Here is a 19,593-nt window from a genome sequence, read left to right on the forward strand (position 1 = left end):
GAAAACGACATTAATTCCAAATGAAACAATAAATCCGTGATTTGCTCAGCGTACGTGTGAGCTTCTAATTTGTGTGCCATGATTTAAAACGTCATTTGACATTACACGTATGGCATTGACTCTCCATTTTTATCCCCTTTTTCTTTCTTTAATATGTATCCCTCTGTTTTTCAAATACGATCCCCAAAGTTGACATTGTGACTTATATATATATAATATATGTTTGTACGTTTGATTAAGTTATATAGATTAAAAAAAAAAAAAAGAAAGGAAATTTAGCACAGTGCATATATATATATATTTAATCTATATAATTGAGTAATATTTTATCTGCATATTGAATCTATATGTAGTAATTGGGTACCGACCTCCAACTACTTAATTTTATAGTCTATTTAATTAATTGCTTCTGCTGGTTAGGATTCCTCTTAAGCTGTGGCTGCATTCAATTCATTTTTCTCTTTATATATACATATAAAGTTCGTCAATTATCCACAAAAAAAAAAAAAAAAAATTAAGAAGTCCACCAGGCCAGGGCTGTTCAAACCTATTCATCCACAAGAATATTGGGAATTTATTTTATTTTTTGTCAGTTTTTATTTTGAAAGAAGAAGAACAAACAAAATATTAGTAGTCTTTAATTTGCTTCCTTCCTAATTAGTTTTCTAATTAATTTCCCACAACTTACAATTAATAGTACTCTTCTACTTATAATGATAGCGACTGACTACCAATAAGGTCCGATTCAATGGATCGACCTTCTTGAATGAACATGTTTTCTATGTATTAGTCTTGTTAATTTTTTTGGTTGACTTTCAAAATGATCAGTTGGTCAACAAAGCAATCATTATTATTTGTGTATAGCGATGTTGAAGACTGTTCTAATTAGTTCAGGGTAAGACAATTATGAGGACGACATCATGCATTGCACCAAAAGGTGTTTACGAGTACTCGATCTCCCGGCCCACACCGGTCAGATTGTTGGTGGAATTTGCGACGAATCTTATTTCTTAAACCACATTTCTCAGGTTTGCATAAAGTTGACATATATATGAAATAATGAGAATTCCAAGAGATCGAGGACAGCCACTTCCTATCTAGTCTTTCTATATAATTATCGACACCGATCACGGTCTACAAATAATCACATACAACTAGAATAACATGATAGTGAAAATCAACTCTATTTTTTTTTTATTATTATTATAAATGCTGATGTTCATTGTCATCACATTATCTCAATTATATGACAGTCATATAACAGTCTACTAAATAACATTTTATTAATAGTTTTATTATCTTTCTTGTAATTAATCTCGGTCGTAGCTTGCTGTTATTCATGGGGATGTGTGCATAGAAGAAAGTAGGACGTATGTACACAAAATAATGCAGAAGGGTGAAGGTAATTATCACGATAGTAAAAGCTTTCGAATTTAATTCTAAAATCATGGTAAAAGATAGAAAAATTAGCTTATGAGGGAATTAAAGTTTGAAGTAAACTAGGAACGACAACTATTAAAACACTCCAACTTTCAAGCTTCTATAGGATTAATGTTGCCTCTAAATACTCATATCGTCCAAATTTCCAATCACCATCGAGCACAGGGATAATTAATTAGCACAAGGCACCTATTATCAATATGGGTTGACACGGCTATAATACTATGTAAAAAAATATTAAAATGAAAGAAAAAATAGGAAAAAGGCAAAGTAAAGAGAGACAAATTAAAGAATTTGGAATGGTTAGGATTAGTGGTCTACGTCCATGCATCCTTAGGAAGCTAGTGCTATATTAGACTACATTTTTATTGTATTAACTTGATTATTGAGTGTTACAAAAGATCTTATTTAGAGTGTAAGATTTAAGCAATACAAGATAACCATTATTAACATAGTGAAAATCGTAGATACTTTAATATTGTAATCCTCTAGAGTTCTTATGAATTCTAATTAGAGGTGTCAATTCGTGTTCGCGTATTGATGCATGAATATAAGATTATATAGGTAAATCTTAATTCGAATCATTTAATTTAACGGGTCAGACTCTTCAACCCCAACCAATTAATTTCATGTTAAGTTTATATCGAATTCGCAGGTCATATCAAACGACAGTGACGACCCTAATTCTAACACGTATGTTACCGTGTTGCTTATCTTCTTACTATAAAAAGGCAAATTTTGCTATACTAAACGACTTGCACCTTGAGAGGATAGGGATAAGGGGCCTTAATTAGTTGAAGGGAATGATCAAAAGATGGAAAGCCATGAATGGACACATCCAAACTCAATGTATTTCTAACCAAATGGGAAAAAGGGTTAGGCGAGGAACCTCAAGCTAGAGAGAGGGAATGTGCAATTCTTGAGTTGGAGATGAATAGTGAAAAAAGAGAGAGCAGATTTTGCTATATTTGGCATGGCTTTTGCTATCTTTCAATTGAATCGGATGGGGGCCAATATGGGCCTTGATGATTCCAACCTTATCAACACGGTCGAATTTTCCAATTGGGGGACCCATGAGCCCTCTTTTCCAGTTTCCAAATATAGTAAATCGTGATCTGGTTGGGGGAGTTTGTTTCCTGCTGTTTGTTTCTGTTTTTGGCTGTCAACCGCATTGAATGGGGGGTTTTGTTTTCTGTTTCGGCTTGACCACCACCTCGCCCTGTCTTTTTTCCTTTTGGCGCTAAATTCAGATAACCCATGCACCGGTCTCCTGCCCCCTGATCGATAAGGTTGCCCGGCATTTGGCTTGTCTTTTCACACCTCTCTTCTAGACTTCTACTTCTACAAATCATGTCCAAATAGTTTTTCTCTTTGCTTTTTGATCTTCTTTTGTTCAAAGATCGCCGTCATCTACAATGTTCCAACGGAAAGTTTTCCTTACCCATTAAACCTTTTCACTTTGTGGAATTCGATTTGGTTCCAATCTTTAAAATTCTTGGCATGTTTGTTAAAGTGTTTTAAGGGTGTTTTTTGTTTCTGGGTTGGAAAAGTAATGTGATGTAAAAGCATTTTTGAGTGTTTGAGTTATTTGTTAATATATATTTTGTTTTTTTTAGAAATTTCTTTTTACACATATTTATTCCACTTAGTTCACATCGGTTAACATTGTGTGTTTTAAGTGGGTGTCAATTTCAGCCGCTTAAAATAAATCACATGAGCCGATGTGAGAAATCACTTAAAGTGCTTTTTCAAGTGTTTTATACTAAAAGCACTTTTTCAACTTTTTATCGTAGTATTAAACCGTCTCTAAGACTAGTAAATTTTTGGTTAAGTTGTGTACATATTAGGCCGTGCAAAACTATAAGTCTGTTTGGAATTGCGTTAAGGAGCTTAAAAAAATATTTTTAGCATATAGAAAGTTATGCAAAGTAAAAATAGGTCTGTTTGGTAAAAAAAAACTTGAATAATAATTCTTTTACTTTTTTTGCTCTAAAAAAGACCAAAAGCACTTTTGAGAAAAAAAAAATTAAAAAATTAAAAAATAAAGTTTTTTTTTTTTTTTTTTTTCTTAAAAACTCTTTCTAAATAGGGAAAACTTCAATTACCTTTAATCTTTTATTACTTTTACAATTCAGTACTCAAACTTTAAAAATTGTCAATTTAGGATTTTAGGGTATCCATCTTTCAATTTCAACCCTCCGTTAGTTTTTTCCGTTAAATTCTGTCAAAATTTTCAAAATATCCCCCTTTTTTTTTTAGGAAAAAAATAAAAGAACAAAAATTACAAGGATTTAGGTGTTGATCAGAATTTAACAGAATTTTAAAAAAATACTTATACCTGAATCTTTGAAAAATTTATAATTTTTTTCTTAAAAAAAAAAAAAAAATAAGTATTTTGAGAATTGTAACAAGATTTAACGAAAAATTATAACGGATAGTTGAAATTGAAAAAAAAATTGAAAGATAAATACCTTAAATTAACACTTTTTAAAATTTAATTATTTAATTACAAAAATAAGAAAGAACAAATATTATAAGTAAAAATTTTCATTCTAAATATAAAAATTTTATTTTCGAACGCAATCTTAAACATGGTCGGCGATGCAACTAGACTGTGAGCGAAAGGCTTTTGACAACGTCGACCTCCTTTGACTTTGGGTTGGCAATTGATATGAACAGGATGAATAGGCAAAATTTGCTTCTTCAAAAATGACACAAAATTTACTACTAAATTCCAATGTTTCATACACGTGCATGGAATTCAGCGTTTTCGTTTTCCACTGTCTGAATTCTGAATTTCTAATGAAAAGAGCATCAAATCAATTCGATCATCTTCAATGTATAAAACCCATATGATGTACGTGTTCAAACGTAATGCACGTTAATCTTGCTCTCAAATAAAGTAATAACTGCCATGACTCATGAGAAGATCGAGGACAAAGAAATAGAGGATTAATACGAGAAACTTCTAATAATTACTTTCGAAAGAGTTGGTAAAGGAATAATATTCTCCGCAGATATTTGTCTATAAAAATTTGACTTAAATGTTGGTGTGAGATCCCGTCTCCTTTGTTTAATCTTTTTATCTTGTCGATCAATGGTAGAGAAAACGCATTTAAAAGAAACACATACCATACTGAAAACTGTACCAAACGAATCTTATAAAATTTTCATATAGGAAGAAGGCGTGAAGGTTCTATTATTACAACACGTGTGACATACGGTTCTATTCCATGTAATTTGATGTAATAGCACGTTGTCGATAAGAAAATTCTTTAAAAAAATCCTGTGCGTGTCACCTATTGTATGTGTATTTTGGACGTACGGTTGTAAATAAAGTATAGTCTTCGATCAGAGATTTGAAGCGACCAAAACACTGATCGAATTGATGACGGACCGGAACGGCTCGGAATCTGGGTTTTATTTATTTACCCAGATGATGTCCAGTAGGAAGCTCTCTGGACCACATCATGATGGGCTCCATCTTTCGTGGATGGTCCAATACACAACTGGACCCGGCCCCTCAACACTGATAGAATTACAGATGAATATAAGATGGGAAGAGAAAACGAACCAACCTTTACAATGTTTGTGTCCTTCATTTTAGTAGTCGAATATCTTTTATAATTCTTAAAATATTACATCATGTATATGTTTTTAAAAAAATCTTAACAATTATTTTTAAATTCAATAGCTGTCATTTTACTGCATTAGCATTTATCATTTTAAAATATGAAAGAAAAAAAAAACAAGATAATAAGTGTTTGAGTTTGTAAACGTGATAAATGTCGGTATGAAAAAATTCTTACAATTTAATTTGAAAGTAATGGTTAATATTGGAAGAAACATACTTGATAAAATATCCTAAAAATTGTAGATAATCAAAAAATCACTGTCAGAAATTCTAGATATATGACTAACAATATAGATAAGGTACTAGCGAAATTCAAATCAAGTTTTTTTTTTTTTTTTTTGTAAGTACAATCAGAAACAATAAAAACAAAATCAAGGTACAAAGAAAAAAGCAGAAGATTTCTTTCCTAAACATGGCGGAAAAGAAATCGGTAAACAGGATGGAGAGGGAATGCAGCTAGACGAGAATCTAGTTGCGGCCCAGGATGCCACATGATGGGCACAGAAGTTTGCACTTCGGTTGATATGACTAGCTGACCAGCTGGTCGAGGATGGGATGGTTGAGAGAAAATCCGAAATAACTGAAGAGATTCGTCAATCCTGTGTGATAGAAGGATTGTTAATGGCAAGAGTTACCATAAGAGAATCACCTTCAAAGATAACTGATGGAAGCTTGAGGGACAGGGACAGTTGAGCTGCAAGAAGAGCCGCAGAGGCCTCACCGTAAATAGCAGTACAAGGGGGACTAACTTGAGCCAAACAATGAACAATCGAGCCTTTTGAATCTCGACAAACGGCCGATTAAGTAGAAAAAGTATCCCTAATGGCAGTATCAAAATTAATCTTGAAAGAAGAAGCCAATGGTCGTTTCCACTCAGGAAAAACAGGTGTGACCTTTAATTTCCAAGCCCAATAATGTTCTTTGGATAGACGATTGATCTTGACAGACAGAGCCATAGCATTGGGAATTAAATTCTCATGATGAGCTTTGTTCCTAGCAAACCAAATTTGGTCACAAGCAACAGCTGCAAATATTTGGAAAAAGTGAGAATCAGGTGCCGGAATACCAATTCTATGTGGATGAAGAATAACATTGAACCACTCAGCCATAGAAGAGATACGCAGAGCTAGAATATCCAATGGCCAGAAAGAATTTCGCCAAACGACCCTAGCAATGGGACAAGACAAAAACAGGTGAACCAGAGAATCTGTGGAAGAAGAACACAGGGAGCATGTTGAATCAGATCTAGACTGAGTCCAAATAGCCGACAAAATACGTTCCTTGGTGGGAAGAATATTCCAAACCATTTTCCAGAGAAAGAGGTGAAGCCTGTGATTTATTTTTAACTTCCAAAGAAGTTTCCAATTGGCTTGAGATAAAGGGGAAACAACTGAAGTCCTTTGAGATGTATAGAACCAATGGGCTGACTTTGTAGAGAACACACCCGTCAATGAAGGAGTCCATAGAATTGAATCAGTATCAAACCGTGTCCTGATCTTCAGAATCTCAGAAACAGAAGCCTGATCAAAAAGGAATTCCAACAAAGGAAAATTCCAAGTCCCTGTGGAAGAAGAAACTAAATCCAATATTGCAAGAGGAAAATTTGCTTGTAAACCCTCAACCCGAGGAGTAGGCCGGAAATTAGGCAACGTGGGAATCCATGGGGCAAACCAAATAGCAAGTGAACTTAACGAATGAGAAATATAACAAGCTCCAAATTTCAGAAAAGGAACAATGGTCTTGATATCATTCCAAATATAAGACCCCTGTGAAAGAGGGCTAGAAAGCAAATCCCCATATTTGAAATATTTATTCTTGAATAAAGAAACCCAAAGACAATCACTATTCATAAGTAACTTCCAACCCAACTTTGAAATAAGAGAAATATTAATATCCTTCATAAGACGAAAGCCCAAGCCACCCTGATCTTTAGGTAAACAAATAGAATTCCAGGATTTGAGAGATAAATTATGGGACTTGCCTTTAGGAAAACCCCACCAGAAATTTTTAAAAGCCATGTCCAGACGATGACATAACTCATCCGGAATAAAAAAAAGAGCTCATAGCATAGGAAGGGATAGAAGAAGCCACAACCTTAATGAGAACGGATTTCCCAGCTTGGGAGAAAGTCTTCGAACGCCAGCCCTCAATTTTCCCCTTAACTTTATCAAGGATATTGGAAAAAGCAAATTTCTTAGAACGACCAATAAGCATAGGAAGACCCAGATGCTTAGCTGAAACTGGTGTGATAGCAAAAGGAAGGAATCCCTGAATACTTGAGATAGTAGAAGCTGTAGTATTCTTACTAAAGAGAATATTAGACTTAGAAATATTGATAGATTGTCCTGAACAAAGGCTATATTTATCCAAACAAATTTTAATCCTGGAAGCTTCAGAAGATGTTGCGGAGGTAAAAATAACCAAGTCATCAGCAAAAAGCAGATGATTGATGGCCAAATTGTCCCGAGAAACACTGAAACCCCTTAAATGGTGATGTAGTAAACGAGATAAAGCCTCAGTACCAATAATGAAAAGAAAAGGAGACAGAGGATCACCTTGACGCAAACCCCGAGAAGGTCTGAAATGGCCAAAAGGACTACCATTTAATAACACCGAGAAAGAAGTTGTTGTAATACAGAGACGAATCCAGTTGATCCATTTGTCATTGAAACCCAAAGTATTAAGAATAGAAATAATGAAACTCCATTCCATACGGTCAAATGCCTTTTCCATATCAATATTAACCGCCATAAGACCACCATTACCCCTCTTTGATTTGAGCGTATGAAGCATTTCATGTGCCAATATAGAATTATCCTGGATATGTCGCCCAGGAACAAAGGCTGTCTGAAAAGGTGAAATAACTTTGGATAAAAGAGGCTTTAACCTATTAGCAAGCAATTTTGAAATGATCTTGTAGATAATATTGCATAAACTAATAGGCCGATAATGATGGACAGAGGATGCACCCAAACGCTTTGGAATCAAAGCAATAAACGTATGATTTTGTTCCCTCAACAAATTATTATTTTGGAAAAAATTCCCAATAGCCAGAAGAACAGTGTTTTTGATATAATCCCAATATTTGACATAAAACAAAGCAGTAAAACCATCAGGACCAGGGGCTTTGGTACGCCCTAAACTCTTTAAAGAAGCAAATATCTCAGATTCCGTAGGCAAAGAACCTAGGTGCAAATTATCCTCAGCCGAGATAACCGGATCAAATAGACTCAATAACTCCTCATTGGGTGAAGGATGGGAGGAAGTAAAAAGTAATTTAAAATGAGTAATAAAACAATCCCCTATAGCTGAACGGTCCGAAAGCCAACCTCCCTGAGGAGATTGCAAAAGATTAATAGAATTCCGTCTCCGACGAATCAAAGTACTAGTATGAAAAACCTGGTATTAAGATCTGTGGTAGTGAGCCATAATTCTCTAGATTTTTGCTTCTAGAGAGATTCCTCCTGTTGTAGATAAATATCTAGCAGATTCTGGAGATGAAGTTCCAAGGCAAGATTAGAATCAGTAGGAGGGGCCTGTTGAGCAGTATCAAGGAGAGCTAGAGTATTATCTACCTTGGTTTTAATATCACCAAAATAAAGCTTATTCCATTGCTTAATAGCAGATTTGGTGAGTTTCAACTTTTTTGCCAAACAATAAGAGGGAGATCCTGTAATAAGAGAAGACCAAGCCTCCTCAACCACAATTTGTCACGCCCCCGTTTAGGAAAATAAGGGAAACGCGAACTAAAAGATAAATAAATAAATAAAGACAGAGAGTTTCAAAACACAAGTAGTATTATTATTATTTTACCAACTAAGATAGCAGTATCAAAATTTTACACTGGGGCTCGAAGTTATTTACAGCTCAAAAGTAAAGTGGTAAAACAAAAGCTAGCAATCAACATTGCTAGAAAAACCACCACATAAGATAAAAGACTGAAATGAGTACAGTTTCCATCAACAAAATATGACTGTACTATCATTATTTATCAGCTCTACAATCTATGTCCACGACGGAGTCCCCAGGTACCAAACTGCTACTATTTACAAGAACCTACATCCTCTACTGGTCCACTGTACAATAAGTCCAAGTTGCCCACGGATGGGGCCAGATCTGGGGGTCACTGACCACCAGGAGTCCTACAGGCACTCCTCCCCTCAAAACTATGATGTACACCTTCATCTGAAAATGGTTATAAGGGAAAGGGGTGAGTTCGACAACTCAGTATGGAAATATCAACACCAGGAAAATAAAACATGCTATAAAATCATTAATTATGCATAATGACAAAAATATCATAATGAGCAATTAAAACAGAATTTATAAGTATAATTAACAGAACTTAAAAATAGATGAACAAGAATATGAATAATGGCATGAATAATTAAATCAATTCTTTTTATTTCCTCTTTTATCCTTTAACTGTGGTTTAACTCTTTATAGACTCTAAACCGCTGTTATCCGTGAGCGGAGCACGTTGGCTTTTGTCACACAGACCTATGGACTCAGCCTGTTGTCACAGGGGAGAGCCGGTTCCGAGTTGGGAATCTTCCCTAGGTGAAGGCCAACATCGGCTGGTAGCACACACCAACACATGGTATGCTTGCCATGCTACCCTATGGGTACCAATTCTAGCTGTAATAGTGCCTCAGGGTTAAACGGTTACTGCACATGAACGTTTTCTATTATACTGTGGCTCTGCTTTAACTGTATACTTTATTTCAAAACTGTAAGAGCCGTTTTCATAACTGTAGTCATGTGCAGAATTAATTTTTAAAATCTCTTTTCTTTCATTCACTGGATTCATGAATAGAATCATATTCTTGAAATGCTCTTTATCATTTCTCTGAGTATGCATAATTCATAATTTTTGAAATGTTCATAATCATAACTTTAATTATGCATAAATCATAACTTTAAAAATGCTCTTACTCATAACTCTAATTTATGCACAAAATTCTTGAATAATAACTTATGAGCAATAAAAGCTTCGCATTAAAAATCACATGATCAATGCTTTGTAAAATTCCCCAACACTTTTTCAAAAGATTTATAGTAAAATCTTGTTGAGGGTTTTTCGGTGTTGTATCCCCTTACCTTGATAGCCCTTTTTGTCAGAGTTGCTTTTACCTAAATAAAATGCAAAGGTAAATTTTATTTAGAGGATATTCTGAAATTAGAAAGCCGTTATAACAGTTAATAATAAACCTTAAAATCTAAATTAGAGCTAATTCTTACATTATTATTATATTCATACCTTTTCTAAAAAAAATAAAATTATTCTATCTAATTAACCAAAAATAATCCCATAATTAATAAAAATAATACCAAACCTAGAGATAAATTAACTAATAAGACTTAAATATCAAAACCCTATAATTTCAACCCCAACTCACGGGTCTACCCAAAAACACAACATCTACCGGGTAAACTAATACTAACCTAAATAACCCACTAAAAACCAAATTCTACATGGCATAGAACCACCAAAACCACAAGGAAATCCAAAAACTCAAACCGGTTAGCACAACAAATCAAAAACCCAAAGGCAACATCACGGAACCGGCCAAAATAATAACTCAAAACAGGACACACACACACGGCCAGATTCCTTCACCATAGCTCAGTGGCCAAAAGCTCAAGGAACCACAAAACCAAAACATCCATTCAGTTGAAACACTACACACACAGATCTGCCAAAAACATCAACATCTCAACACACTCGGCCAGCCCTTCAAATGAATCCACTGCCCTCTCCAACCAACCGGCCGAAACCCACAGCCAACCTCCTTCCAACCAACCGAACCCACAAAGCCAACCCAAAAAAATAGACAGAGAAGAGTCTTCGCAGGTTATACCCATCTGAAGAAAAAAAACAATTCTGTTCAAAACCCATTCAGCCTACCCAACGAATCTTGCTCTAAATTCTTCTCAAAACTCAACCAAAAATTGATAAAGACTAAGATTTTCACTTACCCAAGGAGAAAATTGGCTTCCAAAGGTATGGGTACCGGCAAAGTCGCCGGAAAAAGGCACCAGGAGACGTCGCCGGCGCGGGACCGTGGCCTGCCGGTCCGGCGGCGTCGTCCGCCCAGTCCGATGGCCCACCCACCGGCTGGGTCCTCTTCCTTCCTCCCCTCCCTCTCACGGTCACACACACACAACTCTCCCTCATCTCCACTCTCGTCTCCCTCTCAAACTGTGCAAGGAGAAAAAAATGAAGAAACACAAGCAGAGAAGAAGAAGAAAAGAGGAAGGAAAAGAAAAAATAAAATCTTGAGGATATAGGGTCTGGTACACGCACGGCATGAAAAGGAATAAAAAGAAAATTGAAAAAGAAAAGAATAAATAGTAATGAATATATGCCAAAATTATTAAAGAGCTAATGAACAAATAGAGTGCACTAATTCTTAAGAGAAAATACCTGCAGATTTCCTCTGAGAAGAGCTTCTTAACTGAACTAAAGTATGATGTGCAGAAATAAAATAACTCAGCTCTTATAACTGTGACCGGTAGAAAATTGATTGGTGAAGAAGAAACTACTTACGTGAAAGATACGCAGCTCAACATGTCCACAAGAAAATGAAGCTTCAAACTTGCCACGTAACCCTCAATTCAGCCAGAAATTTAATATTTTTTTTTTCCAGTTATTACTACTGATTCGATTTTTTTTTTTCACTTATCTATTTTATTTTTTTTTTCCAACTAATTATCAAATCTTAAAATATTTAATAATTATTATTTGGGTGTTATACAATTCCACAAGTCGGATCACGAGTCCAAAATTCTTCAAACCTAAAAGGCCTAGGTAACGAAGGGAGAGGGATAGACGTGTCCAATAGCAAAGGGTTATGATCCGAATTATGGGCAGGAAAATGAGTAATAGAATAGTTTGGGAAAAAATGTATCCATTGATTATTAGCAATACTCCTATCCAGACGTTCCTTTATTAAATCAAAACCTTGTCGGTGATTAGACCAAGTAAAAGGATTGCTCGAGAAACCCAAATCCACCATACCAAAAGAATCCATAAATTCATTGATGGGATTAAATGAGAAATGGTCAAAAGGACGTCCACCCAATTTATCATCAGAAGATGAAATAGTATTAAAATCACCCAAACAAATCCAAGGAATAGAATAAGTATTACCAAAATCTGCCAAAGCCATCCAAAAGTCTAAGTCAGTTTTCTTATATGGGGGGCCATAGACAAAAGAGAACAAGCATTTCACAGAGGGATCCACAGAATAGTACCAAACAGAGATAATATTACTAGAAACACACACACTGACAAAGTTAATATCATTCTTCCAAGCCAAAAGAAGACCGCCTTTAGAACCGGAAGGCGGAGCCTGGAGCATATGTACAAAACCCAGTTGGTTCAAAATAGGGCTAGCTAAGTGAGAAGCTGTTTTTGTTTCTGTCAAAAAAATAACATCAGGATTATGCTTCCTGATAATAGCCCTTAGACTCCGAACTGTAGAGGACTGAGCTAAACCCCTACAGTTCCAAGAGAGTGTAATCATGGTGCTGGAGGGGGCCTGGCAGAGCCAGCCGCCTCAAAAGATGCTGAAGATGATACAGCCACATGAGCATCAACATGGGAGACTTCATCCACAAGAACCAGCTGGGTAACACTACGAGTTTTCCTAGCAGCCTTGTGAAACTGTTTTCCTGCTGAAGAGGACAGGAGCTCAAGAGAAGCAGCCAACAGGGGATCCTTCGAACCAGGAGAAGAGGCTGCTAGAGAGAGGTCCTGAGTAGTCCCTGGAGTGACCGGAGCTGGTGGAGAATTCCTCAGTGAAGACAGGGACTGAGCAGCAAGTAACATACGGTCTCCGATACCAAGAGAAGAAGACAGCTTCTTGGATGGAGGGGAAAATAAATCCGAGACCTCCGAGACAGCAACCCGCTTCTGACCCAGCCTTGGACTTAACTCCGAAAGTGGAGTTGGATAGACCTCAGCCACCGGAGCTCTGCCCCTAACCACCAAGACCTGTGTTTTTGGCAAATAAGGATGATGGCGAGCAGACTGACGAGGAGAGGGTGATGTTTTTGTGGGAAGTGGCTTGGTGGGGGAATAAACTGGAGGATAATTGTATGAGGGAGGGCTGGAATGGACTTGAAATGGAGGAGGCGGCAAAGTAACAATTGGTTGAGTGTAGAGATGGGAAATATCTGGAAGAGAGGTTTGAGGATAAACCGGCATATAAGGGGGCACAGGGAATGGGAAAGAAGGAGGAAGAGATCTTACTTGGTGCTGAGAAGAAACCGAGACAAGCAGCGTGGAACCAAATAGCATAAGATCCGTGGTGGCTGGAGGCAGACCAGAGTAGAAGTGAAGAGCTGAAGGGCCAAACACAGTTAAACCCGAAGAAGATTGGCTCAACACGCCCGTAATTTGCTGGGCAAGATGAATATGCCCAGTGTTATGCTGATCATGTGGCCCATACACAGTAGGCCCAGAAAAGACGGGGTCCAATCCAAATTGAGGGTCAGACTGGCCCACCACCATCGGGTCAGAAGATACCAAAGGGGGAGATATTTTTTCTTTTCCTTTGGACGACTGATAAGGTTGGGCGGACGTGGCAGCTCCCTGTCCATAGAAGTAAGATGAACGTGCAGAGGGATGAGGCCTGGATACAGGAGGCAGGGGAACATCCGTCACATGCCTCAATGGAACTGTTGACGAAGGGATGGGGGGAGGAGCAGCAGAGGCAGAAACAGCACCATGTAAGTAAAGAACAGAACCTGAAGCTCCAGCAGAAGATGGCAGAGGTGGAGTGGAACGTCCACTAGAAACCGAAGCAGGGGAAGCAGACACCAATTTCCGAGACTTTGGGTATACATAACCACGAAGAGAAGTAGTATAACGTTCAGGATCAACCAAATGAGGAGGAGGAGCACAATAAGTTTTACGGTGACCAATACAACCACATAACACGCAATAGTCACCCAATCTCTCATACAGAAGTTTAATCCAAAGCGCAGAAAGGCCACTGCATGGAAGAAAGAAACCCGGAACCAGAGGCAATGAAACATCAATAACCAACCGAAAACGAAGATGATGATGATTGATAATACCCGACCGTTCACCATCTTCAACAGTCAATACCTCAAGACCAAACAGTTTGCCAATCTTTATGGCGTTCACAGCCAGCATATTTTCAAGGGGAAGACCATGCACTTGCACCCAAAAAGCACAAGAAGAGAGATCAAACTCTTCAAAGGCAAGCTCAAGGGACCATGGTTTAACAACAAGCAGAGCACCTTTAACATTATAAGGACCATTATCCATAATTTCTTTAATCAAACGATGCTCAAAAACTTTGAAAAGAAAACGATCTCCCGGAAGTAAATCCACCTCAAAAGGCAAAGCAAAACGCCAAGAGACATTAAGAATATCACGAACCCAAACAAGAGAGGGGGGATTTGGAGAAACCAACCTGCCCAGTAGACGGAAAGAGTTATCAAAAGGGAGAGGCGCCGATTCCAAAGGACAAGGATCATCACAGTTGAGTGCTTGAGTTTCCTGAATAAGCGCCTGGAGATTGATCGATGGTTGGTCCATGTTGCAGGAAAATAGCAAGAAGTAGAAAAAGCCAAAGGTAGAGGTAAGAGAAAAGAGAGGAAAAAGGAAGTGAAGCGAATAGAAACAAAGAAGGACAGATTCTGTGAAATTGACAGGTGAAAGTGGGATGGGAAACTGTGTTAGAACAGGTGTAAGAATCAGATAGAGTAAAAAGGATGAGGAAACCTTTCCCTCGTTAGAGAGAAGGCAGAGTCTCTCTCTCTAGAGACATTTTTATATAAAGATTACTGCTCTAAATTCAAATCAAGTTACTATTGAGCGTTTCTGCTTCTCTCTTGTTTAGAGAGAGAAACTCTCTGTTTTCTCTAAGGAGATACTTTCTCTCTCCTTGTGAGGTTTCCCTCCACCGCGGGAGTGCTCTTTAAAGGAGGAGGGACAGATCTCTTTCCTTCCCTCGACTAGTTCTTCACTAGTTTTTTTTTCGTCCTAAATCGATAAGTTATAGATTTTAAAGGTTAATTTGTGATTTTAAAGGTTAAACTGCGATTTTGCCAAACGCTTGATTTGATTTTTAAAAATAACTTTTTTCAAATCGCACATTTTAAAATCATTATTTTAAATCGCACTTTTTGAAATTACAAACCCAAACGGAATCTTAGCCTTTAAAATTCTGCGTTTTCAAAAAGTCATCATCTTAATTACCTGCAATTTGAAAAAACAAATTTTCTACGTTTTCAAATCGCAGTTTTCAAACAATTTATATTGTGCAATTTAGTTTAAAATTACATTTATTATCTACGAAATCATAATCCCAAATGCACCTAACAAAATGAAAAACTTAAATAAAACACTGAACTGAAAATCAGGTGACCTTAAGGCATCTCAAACAAAGCCATAGGTGCTAATACCCTCAATTGCGGAAAATGAGGAAGCATAAATGAAGTACCCGTAAAAAGTTCGTTTGATAAGCATATATAGATGCGCCCTTCTGATCCAATTTGGCAGTGAGGAGAATGATGTTATTCTGAGATGCACGATCATATCAGGCGCTAGCGCGCATTATCAGGAGAGACATCATTCTCCTCGTCGTCACCGTGCCGTATTTTCGCAATCTCAGTCTGTGCTCTCACCAGACCTATGAAAATCCATTCTCATCCTCTCTAGCTCCACCATCTGCTGCCTTTTTTTACTATTCTCAATCTTCTCATATATCTCGCTGAATTTGTGAATGGAATCAGCAAGCAATCCAAAGGAAGATATCTCATCATTGACCCTTCCAAACTTCCTCTTTATGTAAATATCCCAGGTGAGACCCACTTAGATAAGCAATGTGACATGTCCCCAAGGAGTGCTTATCAACATCTCAAATTCTATATACAGCTACAAGACGCTATATAGCTATAACAGACATGGCGTTAATTCACATTACAGTATAGCAAAAATTTGTCTCTGGGAAGAGAAATCAACAGCATACTAAAAGCAATAAACAAATGAGATGACAATAAGAGAAAAATTGAATCAATGCTCCCCCATATCAATAGATATAGCTTGCTATTGTTAAGTCCATCCAATGTTTTGAATACAAAATGCACAGAATCGTGCACATCAATTGAGTAGAACACCTTTTTCTTTTCTTTGTACTATTGGGTTTTCTTCTTTCTTTCTTTCTTTCTTTTTTTTCTTTTTCTTTTTTGGGGGAGAGGGGGGGTTGTTGAGGTATTGGTCAATAGAGAAGTTCTAATATTAATTAAAAAAAAAAAAAGTGGCAAACAAATATGAGAGGAGCATGTATGTTATACCTAGTTCTCTCAAAAAGTGACAGGACTACTAAGACATTTTAGAAAAGAAACCCCAACAAATTGATCATCATCAAAAAGAAATCCCAGAAAGAAATAACTTAATTATCATCCACAATGTATGTATATTCGTAATCAACTCTCAGGCATTTCATGCCTCAAAGATACCTCTACTAAGATGTTAACAGAGCATTGAAATTATTGAGTTTTCCCTATTCTTGTAAGATGAGACTTCTCCAAACACAGTGGTGAGACTCCATTGTGCTGTGTGTTCTCTTTACCATTAATTTGTATTCCAAAACACTCTTCACATTACTGTATACGTTACTGTTCATGTGTGCGTGTTCTCTGTTAGCTCTCTATTCTCTGCGTACTTGGCCTTACGCTTCTTCAATTACAAAGCAAAAACACTTCGAGGCACACACAAATTACAGATACAAAAATTACAATAAAAACCATATTATAACCAAACTTAATACCCAGATTGATACAAACATAGCATTGCAAAAAGGAGATGCAACAAGAAACAAAAGCAATTGCAGATAAAACTGCTTTGCTCATAGCATGTAGTCTATTTTTGACGGCAGCCTCCGGAAGAAATTCGTTGGTACCGAAGGAAGCTTGCTACGAAACCTTGGATGTCTCAACATATAAAATCCTGTGAGAAGGACCAAAACTCGGAATGGTATAAGACAGAAAACAATAGCAGTAACCAGACAGAAAATCACGGACAGAGTTGTTGCTCTTGGATCTTGCCAGGTCAGCAAAGATTGTAGCCTCTCCCCTTGAGTAGCCAAGTCACCCACCACTGTCTGAAGCCTCCCGGCAATACTTCTCAACCGATCATATCGCATCCTTACAATGTCGGAAGGCCGGGAAGTTGGAACTGTATCAAATTCTTCGTCAAGTTCATCGGGATGTACAGTATCTAAATGAGAAAGACGAATGTCCACACAAGAAGGATGCCTTGGCCTCCGTATATAGTTCCAAACCCCAATCAAGAGAAGGTAGAGGAAAATTGCGGGTAAGATGAACCCAGGGTACATAACCAGTATTATAAACAAGATGTGAATCACTACGGTTATGATGGGATTTTTCCAGTGGCAAATCTGATCAAACCATCTTCCTCTAGCAATTAAGCCACTCAAAACTCCCATAATCCTGAGAAAGTTTGCTTTGCTCCTTCTCATACTCCACATTTGCGAGCCTGCATCCAACATATACTCCACCACCTCTTTCCTTAGCGGTGGGTCAACCCGGCTCAACCTCATTGATATAGCTTGAGTTGCTTCATGCCTCAAGCTTAGAGTTTGATCAGTTGCTTCATGCCTCAAGCTCATGAAGTTCTCATGCTCGCTAATAGTTAATGGGTGAAGATCGTGCATTTTAGGCAAAAGTGGCTATGAGCACATGTGCATCATATTAAATAAAGAGGAGCATGTGAACCTCAAGGCCAAATGAATTTCACCCATCTTCTTCACCCCATCGAGGTTTAGAACTAGAAGTAGATACGAGTGTGTGTAAACACGACCAGTTTCAATGGTGGAAAGACGAATCCTTACCTTCCCAATACTTAAATCCTTTGCCCTTCCATACTTATCTCTTCCTTGGAAAAGACAGTAATCAAACACCCCAATCGTTATGACGGTACAAGGATCAAATACCTCCCAGCTATATTGCTCATTCCACCTGGGTGAACCTCTATCCATAATCGTCCTTGTCCTCACCCACTTCTGACCATATTTTGCCACACAATAAGCATTTGTCGTTTTACGCCCATCTTTTGTCTTCATCCACATCAGGCCCTGAGCATTTAAAATCCCCAGTTCCAGTACCCCAATGCTGGTCTTCCACAACTGTTTTGCTGTAGGTCGATGGTCACTGCTATAGTGGATCGATGCGTCCAGGACATGATAACCACCTTCGAAGCAGATCCTCGCTTGAATCCTGCAGGCAACTTTGGTTTCCTTCTTCTCTACCCCTTCTATAATGACATGCATTTCAAAAGTATACCACTCAGCATCTACAGGTGTATTATCCTGCCTCCTTTCCACATACTTCAAAGGAATTGTACACCTCCCCAGAACTTCATCCTTGTCACCTGCAACTGTGTCTTATACACGTAAAATCAAGGGCTCCTCAATCGGCTCTGCTACTACAAACATTAAATCCTCACTCTGAGAAATCCCGGTGCTTAAAGCCTGATTCCCCAGGATAGCCTTCACAAACACTTCCGGAAAACTACAGTGGGTTATGTAAAACCCACCGTGAATCTATAATAGATAACCAAAGCAAAAAAGAGCCCTCCATCCGATTATGTAAACCAACGCTAAAGTAGATTTTCCTTACATCCGTGAACAGTGCAACCCTACATGTGGAGTTGCACTGTTCACGCATGTATCTTTATTTTATTGTTTCTTTCAGCCGTCTTCTTTTTTTCTTTCAGCTTTTTCTTCTTCTTTCAGCTTTCTTTTTCTGTGTCTCCGCGTCTCTCTGTGTCATCATCTCCTACTCCTTCCTCCTCTCCAAAATCTCCCAAACCTTAATAAACTTACTCGCAAGGCCGTCCTCCAAATTCCCATGTTTCTCACCAAATCCTTCGACACCTGACCCACCCACCACCACCTCCAAATCCTCAGCGACGGTGGTGATTTCCCCGATGGACTTGGGCTCCCAGTACTGGGGTGATAGAGGAAGAGAATGGAGGTTTGATTTTTGGAGCTTTTTCTAACATCAATCGGGAGTGTTGAAAACAGAGATGCGCTGGGATGGGTTTGTGGGAAACGAACAGGTGACAGAGGAAGAGAATGGAGTTTTTCTTTGTGCGTTTGTGGGATGGGTTCGGGGGAAACAAAGATGCAATGGAGATGGTTTTTTTTTTTTTTAAGAAAAAAAAATTAATAATTTAAATTTAGATAATCGGATAGAGGATAATTTTGAAAGTGGTTAGCTAAACTAATAAAAAGTTTGTTTTGATTATCTAAAATAGATAAAATTTTACATCAACCGGTGTGAGTGCTCTGAGGGGTGTAAGATAAGACAAGTAGCTCGTCATCTCGACTCACTCGATTTTATTTTTGTTCGGATAATAAATTAGTTGTTTGTAAATATAATAATATATTTGAATATTAAACGAAACATATTCATATAAATTCGATTCGACTCGGATAAGATTATATAAACTCATA

At 37.5% G+C, this 19,593-nt stretch overlaps 1 protein-coding gene and 1 pseudogene across 1 annotated transcript; both read right to left on the reverse strand.

Annotated features, from left to right (window-relative positions):
- Positions 1-5,874: 5,874 nt before the first annotated feature.
- Positions 5,875-12,438, reverse strand: LOC133873195 (uncharacterized). The gene is made up of 4 exons (XM_062310926.1): positions 12,039-12,438; positions 8,650-8,744; positions 7,169-8,473; positions 5,875-6,840 (listed from the first exon to the last, which is right to left on the reverse strand). The coding sequence occupies exons 1-4, from the start codon at positions 12,436-12,438 to the stop codon at positions 5,875-5,877; spliced, it is 2,766 nt and encodes a 921-aa protein (XP_062166910.1).
- Positions 12,439-16,883: 4,445 nt separating this feature from the next.
- Positions 16,884-18,715, reverse strand: LOC133873196 (FT-interacting protein 3-like; annotated as a pseudogene).
- Between the last annotated feature and the right edge of the window lie 878 nt (positions 18,716-19,593).

Source organism: Alnus glutinosa, chromosome 7 (genome assembly GCF_958979055.1).
Source record: "Alnus glutinosa chromosome 7, dhAlnGlut1.1, whole genome shotgun sequence".
NCBI lineage: Eukaryota > Viridiplantae > Streptophyta > Magnoliopsida > Fagales > Betulaceae > Alnus > Alnus glutinosa.

What these genes read in the sequence shown, in the direction of transcription:
- LOC133873195 (XM_062310926.1), bottom strand. Translation starts at nt 12,438, where the DNA reads ATGCTCCAGGCTCCGCCTTCCGGTTCTAAAGGCGGTCTTCTTTTGGCT. An exon ending in TTGGTCTAATCACCGACAAG is followed by an intron (nt 8,745 to 12,038) that starts GTTTTGATTTAA and finishes CTCTTATTACAG; the next exon opens with GATCTCCCTCTTATTGTTTG. An exon ending in GGAAATCCGTTCTCATTAAG is followed by an intron (nt 6,841 to 7,168) that starts GTTGTGGCTTCT and finishes CCTCTTTCACAG; the next exon opens with GGGTCTTATATTTGGAATGA.